Raw genomic sequence first — 7,057 nt, forward strand, 5'->3', positions numbered from 1 at the left:
ACATAACCCGACATAATTAATTAGACCCTGTCTCATGTTAGGTTTCACATACACCAGCTGAAAATAAATGGCAGCCACAATTTGTGCTCATGGGGCCAAGAGAGAGAAAGAGATTGAGGGTGTCAGAGAGTGAGGGCAGAAGGGTTTTTCACATGGGCATGTCATCATGGAGTTCATCTGATAATTATAATCACTGTGTCTCTGTCCTCCTCTCATTCTTCCATCATTCTTTCTCTAGCATCATGGCTGTTTCTTCGATCCCCCCCAGTCTCCTGCTCCTCCTAATTTCCTTCCTTGATTGGCTGTCCAGGCCAGGTTCTGCATTTCCTATAGACCAGGACCACATGACACCATCAGGTAAGCAACTGGTGTTTTTACTGTTTTGTGTCATGGCAAAAAGCAGAATAGACAGATATAAATTCTTCCGATGGGTTTACCAGTCTCCATGTAACTCATCAAACATTAACAAGAGTGATGCAGGCTTTGCATACAGGTTGCTGTTGACTCTTATCACGTCAGATGTCAGACATCAGTTGCAGAATTCTGTTTGCTCAGATACATGTGGAAAGGTTCAGTGTTAAGCAAACTCCACACTTTCCTGGTTTGGCTTGTCGAACAGGCTAATGATCGATAGAACTAGGGTAAGCAGACGGTCAGAGTTTCTCTGTCAAAGTCCAGGGACAGCACGAAGCTGGATGTTCAGCCAGCTAATCCAGCTGTCACTGAACCATTCATAATAATTAGGTGAAAGAATGATGTGGCTAACTTAAGTTTAGTCTAATTTATCACTTGAAATCTGTAAAACATTACACGACCAATACAGGGATTTAAAATCAAGTCTGCTGTCTTATACCACATAATGTCCACAGTTGGTACTTAGAGTCACAATCACAAAAGTGAGAGATGACGGTGGATTAGCACATTCCTCTATTACTTGAAGTAAGTGTAGCTATAACTGGGGGGAACATATACAGCCATTGAACCATGACCAAGAAAATCTTTATCCAAAGTCTACCTATGCTAGAACAGCATGATTTTAGAGAAATTCCCATAGCTGGGATACTTTTTCCATTCTTTCTGGCTATGCCTGATTCAGGTCCAGTTAAGGGAATGTTACATTTAATAGCACTGAAAACATTTGGCAACACAGTAAAAGTCCTCAAGTGTACACTTTGGCAAGTCACTGGCTTGCCAGTATATTCTTAGGTGCATCTGCTTATTGCCATTACAAAGAGAGCTAGTCAGCAGTAGAGACTTCTCCAGACCAACTCTTGGCAGTCTGTCTGGCCGCTGCAGCACCTGCTGCTAAAACAGGAAGCACACATGCTAACTGGAGTAGCACTAGAGAGAATATGGCTGTATGATATGGGGCTCTGAATGAGGCCCTATCCATGTGAATATACTGCGTGCCCCTGCACATGTTCTCAACACACTGATGATGAAAAAGAGCATGTAAATGGCTGGACATGGAGTTTATTTTGGGTGCCTCTTAAAAATCTGCATCCTGTTTGATGTAGCTGGAATTTAATAATGCTGTTAGGGCAGGGGTGTCAAACTGCAGTCCTCGAGGGCCACTGTCCTGCTTGTTTTCCAACTATCCCTACCTGACCTGCTGCTGATTACCTGGCTCAGGTGTGTTAAGTCAGTCAGAAGCTTGAAGATACCAATTCACGTTATCTTTCCCCATTCCACTTTCATCTAAGATGGTATCTTCCAGCTTCTGACTGGCTGAACACACCTGAGCCAGGTAATCAGCAGCAGGTCAGGCAGGGATAGTTGGAAAACAAGCAGGACAGCGGCCCCGGAGGACTGGAGTTTGACACCCCTGTGTTAGGGTTTGACTACCGGACTGTAAGAGTGAACAAAGAATGCATATTCATCATTATACATTTTTACTGATGAGTGAAGAGAAGGAGTGTGGAGTAAAGTAAGAGGTTATTTATTTTCTTTTGTGATTTTTTTGCCACTTCACTAGGGTATTTTTATTTTCTTTATGTGCATTTACTGAAAAACAGCTGGAATATTTCTACTAGCATCTACTGCAGGATGCCAACTCAGCTGGTATTTGTGTTCCAAGTTAAGACCAAGTCCACAGCCTTTTTCCTCTTCTGTTTTCCAGGGCTTTCTCGAGGGGAAGATTGTGCCGTTATTAATGTTTTGTGTTGACTGATAAATGTGGAAGCCTCACACTCTGATCCAGAGATGACAACCACTGTGGTCCCTTGTGGAATCTGCTGCTTTCTAAAATGCAGTGAATAGTTAGCTTAGCTTTCCAAACTGGTGACATTGAGTTTTGGTGAAAACAAACGACACAATGGACTAATGTGGCACAGAGGTTTGGTTAAAATTATCATGTGTTGTGAACATATTTTTCTCTCTGCTCTGGTGTTTTTAATGCTGGAATCCATTTTGGCTTTTCCAAGCAAAAATAATTCTGGGGCCAGTGAGTGCTAGTTTGGTTTACTGAATTTTGGTTGTGAATCAACCCACCTGTTTTTTATTAAAGATCCTGGCCTGAAGCACATCTGATATACTGAAAACATTCCCATTCTGTCTGAGAAATTGATGGGCATGTTGGTATTCTGATTAGAAATTCCATCCATCCATCCATCCATTTTCTTCCGCTTATCCGGGACCGGGTCGCGGGGGCAGCAGTCTAAGCAAAGATGCCCAGACTTCCCTCTCTCCAGACACTTCCTCCAGCTCCTCTGGGGGAATGCCGAGGCGTTCCCCCGAGAGACATAGTCCCTCCAGCGTGTCCTGGGTCTTCCCCGGGGCCTCCTTCCGGTGGGACATGCCCGGAACACCTCCCTAGGAAGGCGCCCAGGAGGCATCCGAAGCAGATGCCCGAGCCCCCTCAGCTGGCTCCTCTCGATGTGGAGGAGCAGCGCTTCTACTCTGAGCTCCTCCCGGGTGACCGAGCTGATTAGAAATTAATGACTGTTATTTTGTCCGAGTATCAGTATGCCTCTCAGTAATTCTTTTCGGGAGTGAGGAGGAAGCACATGGTTTTATTTATTAGTTTGGTAAAGCAGAGTGATCATCGTACCTGTGAATCTGAGGTAGTGAATCAGGATCAGCTTTATTGACCAGGTGTTTTGAACTCAGGAGGCATTTGACTCTGGTACAGTGGCTCTCATATAAGATACACAGTGATATAATGGTATATCACCAGATGTATGAAAAACTCCACTGTAAAACAGATGGGTTTATCTGGACTGTATTATAGTAGTTAGTAGCACCACATACAGTCTTTGCCCTCAGGCATTTTGACTTTGTGTTTGCTCACATAGTGTAGCAAATATCTTTATCTCTGTGGGCCTGCATTTCCTTTCTGATAAGCTCTCAGACTAACCACTGATAACCAGCTGAGGCCAAGCCATCAAACAACCTGACTGGCCTGCCTCTTTCAAACATCTAACAGGTCTTGACAAGCGCTGTGGTATTGAAGCCCTGCTCTGTTAAAACATCTGTAAACAAAAAGCAGCCACTGATAGCATGAGCAAACACATGCAACCTGAGCCTTCCTCAACCGTACAACTGCTCAAGCCCTGGTCCTGACACCTACCTTCTGCACTGGGGCTTACACTTACAAACATCTATAGTTGACTTTTTACCAGTTTTTTTTTTTCAAGCACATGCATGTTGCAGAGATCACAGAAAATCTGTTGACCAGGTGAGCAACCCCTCAACACTGTGCTTTTGGGGTTGCTTAAAACAATTTTGTTGTCCCACTTGGGGACTAAAAAGAATCATCTGTGGCTTATATTGTTTCTGTAGCATTTTTATGTTTGACATTGGGCAAGTCACTTAACAAGCCAAGAGTAGATGTTGGGAGATCTTCTTGTATATTTAAAGGCTTACCAGAGTGATTATAGCCAGGTGCAGTCATTTGTTTTGGTCTGCTCTCACACACACACCTTCTATAATCAAACCTTCCCTGAATATCTGTCTACATGTCTCAGGAGGGCTCACTTCTCAGGCCCATAGACTGATCATGTTGTGTCTGTGTTCTTGGCTGCAGTGGTGGTAACCAGTGGTAACCATGCAGAGGTTTGGTCCCCCCTGGCTTGTACACACAATCTACAGCTCTGTACAGTCTGCTTCAAAGATGAGCAGTGGGTGTGTTTGCTCTGAGCAATGAAGCTGCGACCTTGTGTAAGGTATTGTGTCTGACAAATGTGTACTTTTAGATGGAGGTGGGAAGTAGAACACATGTTGGAGAAATGTTCTGTAGTGGAAATATAGATGCAAGGAAGCCGATCCAACAGCTGCAGTTCTACGTGTGGCTTAAAGCGAGTTAACAAAAGTGAGTTTAAATGGAAAGAATTTGAAGCAGACTGAGGAGTTATAGAGAGCCAAAGTAAAACTGGAAATTCAGAGCAAATTTGCAGAAACACAAATGACAGGGAACCTTGTTTAACAGTCCTGCAGTTCACTCAGTGTGTTTAGATAAGTATGGTCAGTATCAGTAAAAATGGGTGATACTTTTGTTTATTTAATACACTTTTATGTGGGTAAAATAATGAGTGAAGAGTGTGAATGAGCTAGAATAAAAAAAAGACAAAAGAGAGAGAAAGGTGATGAGAAACAATTTATGCTTAACATCATTAGTTCAAGCTAATAAATCACTGGGACCAGAATAAGCTGACTGGGTCACTGCGTGGTTAGTTTTGAGTACTAGTGGGAATGGTGGGGATCAGAGGGAGTGAGAACTTGTCATCCTGTGATTCCAAACTCTAACAGAGAAGCAAGGCCATAGGTCCTGTTGTGTAACTGGGAGGAAAGGCCGGATGTATTCAAGGAAGTAGACAATGGATGTTTGCTATTCTCTGCCGGTTTTTGTTTTGAAGGTGTAAGTTCAGCATGCACATTTGTGTGTATCTGTGCACTTATGTGTGAAACTGCATGTGCATGTTGGCAGGTTATTTATATCCTAGTTTGTATCTTGTTACAGTCTCTCACCTTTCTCCTGCTCTTCTTGTCCTTTCTGGCCCTTACAAATACCACATGGACTCCTAACTCAACATTTAAACTCCGCTATTTCCAAAAACGGCAGTATATGTAGAAACACATAGGAAGTATAGGAGAATTTCTCATATACATGAAATTCAGGTTTTCCAGATTTTGACCCTCATATCTTACTATTTTTTCTCTTTTCTTGTCTGCTCATTCTTTTCTTTTTGTCATCATCCAGGACACGTTACCTGTTGAAAACAAACAGTGCCCTAATACTCACGGTGTGTGTTGCAGAAAACTGCATTCATGTGTGCAGTGTGTGTGTGTGTGAGTGGGTGGGGGGAGTTGTGGTGCAGGGATATAATGTACAACTCAGCATGTACGCACTGACAGTCAGTTTTATTTGTACACTGACAGAATGTGCTGCCAGTTTCTCCATCTGGTAAACAGAAACATGCACGCACACAGACTGATGGTGAAGGAAGTGATGTGGATCATCTGGCATGAGCGCTGCAATGACAGTCAGCAGTCATTCCTGAACTGTATCGAATATGTCTCAACTTTACTTAGAATAACTGCTGAAGAGCGATGCCTGCATAGTCTAGAGACATAATGCAAGTATAATACAGCAATAAAGCAAGTCTGAAGTGACTGAAAAATAGAATCTATAAATACACAATCTTTGTGGTGAAATAATGTAAAATTAGCACTTTGTGTGATTTGCTCTTAAGAAAAAAGTAACATTTGACATTTTCTGTGTGGGTTAAATTGAGACTTAGTACGGCAATTTAGCATTGAATGTTGTGTAATTGTATTTAAGCAGTCAGTAAAGAGCAGAATGTGATGTCAACTATGTGCAACAGGTTGTTCTGTTCAGCAGCCCTGTGTTTGTTCTCTTCAGGCATAGGGTAATCAAATCAGTTATGTGCTGTTTATCCATCCATCTTCATCCGCTTTATCCAAGACCAGGTCACAGGGGCAGTATTCCTGTTCATGTTTCTGCCTATTTGTGTGTATTTTTATGTTGAATTTTATGGTGGCATAAGTAAGAAATAAAAACAACCGCTAAAACCTGTGCATAATATGTACAAGTAACAGATGATCAGGTTTATTTAAGTAATACTTAAAAAAAAAAAACAAAGTTGTGTCAAAGTGCACAAGTACACCAACGGAAAAAAACAACACAATTGTAAAATTATTTCTTTATGTCCAGAGAAGAGTAGCATTCTGCTCTAATTATAGATAAGAAATGCCAGTCTGGGAATTTACAAACTGCAGCTACAAACCATAGCTGCACTTGTCAAGTCTGGAAGGATAACAGGATTTTCTCCATGTCAGATTGGGATAGGAAGTAAAGTACCTAATTTTATTTGACACAATTTACAAAAAATTACCCAAAGATTTAATTACACCCAGATTCGTAGTGTGAGGTCTGACATAGATCTGCAGTGGCTGTGGAAGACGGAAGGTTTATTTTCATGAAGATTAAAAAAATTGTGTTATCTAACATTTAATCTCGTTAAGTATTTTTGTCAGTGTGAAACATATACAATATTAAAGTTTCATTTGCATAGCAGTTAATATGTACTTATTAGTAATTGTATCTAGTGCTATTAAACATATAAAGAACAGCAACAGTACCAAAATTGAACCCAGAGGGACACCACAGTGATCAGTGACTGTAACAAATTAGAGACTTTTCATTTTCAGATTAACTATAACATGTCAGCAACACACAAAGAAACTCATTTGAATGGCTAAAGTCCAAAGCTGTTAATGATAAACTTGACTTTATCCTCTTGTTTTAGATTCAAAACATTGTGTTTTCATTTAGGGAAATATGTTTCTGTTATTAGATAACAAATTTTATTCTCTTCTGTTATGGTAGCCCCCCTCACCAGGAGGGTGAGGGAGGGCTGAGGTTGGACTCAAGTGTGCAGACCCAGGTGCTAGGGGGAAAAACATGACGGTAGCAGGTAAATAAAGAGAACACAAAATATCAAAAGAATATAACATGGGAAGGTACGGTACTTGGATATGTATGATATGTAGTGTAGTGTAAATGAGCGTAGCTCGTAGGTAGTGTGGTAGAGTCAAG

The 7,057-nt window shown here is 41.3% G+C and overlaps 1 protein-coding gene across 2 annotated transcripts in view; it reads left to right on the forward strand.

Moving 5' to 3' along the window:
- The window catches only part of ghra (growth hormone receptor a), a 27,458-nt gene that overhangs the window by 10,236 nt on the left and 10,165 nt on the right, over positions 1-7,057 (forward strand). For both annotated transcript variants that reach the window (XM_020593695.1, XM_020593694.1), the window contains exon 2: positions 239-357. In XM_020593695.1, the coding sequence (XP_020449351.1) occupies positions 243-357 (115 nt within the window). In that variant the 5' untranslated portion in view covers positions 239-242. The remainder of the gene's footprint in view (positions 1-238; positions 358-7,057) is intronic.

This window comes from Monopterus albus, unplaced genomic scaffold (genome assembly GCF_001952655.1).
Source record: "Monopterus albus unplaced genomic scaffold, M_albus_1.0 scaffold20.1, whole genome shotgun sequence".
Taxonomy (NCBI): Eukaryota; Metazoa; Chordata; class Actinopteri; order Synbranchiformes; family Synbranchidae; genus Monopterus; species Monopterus albus.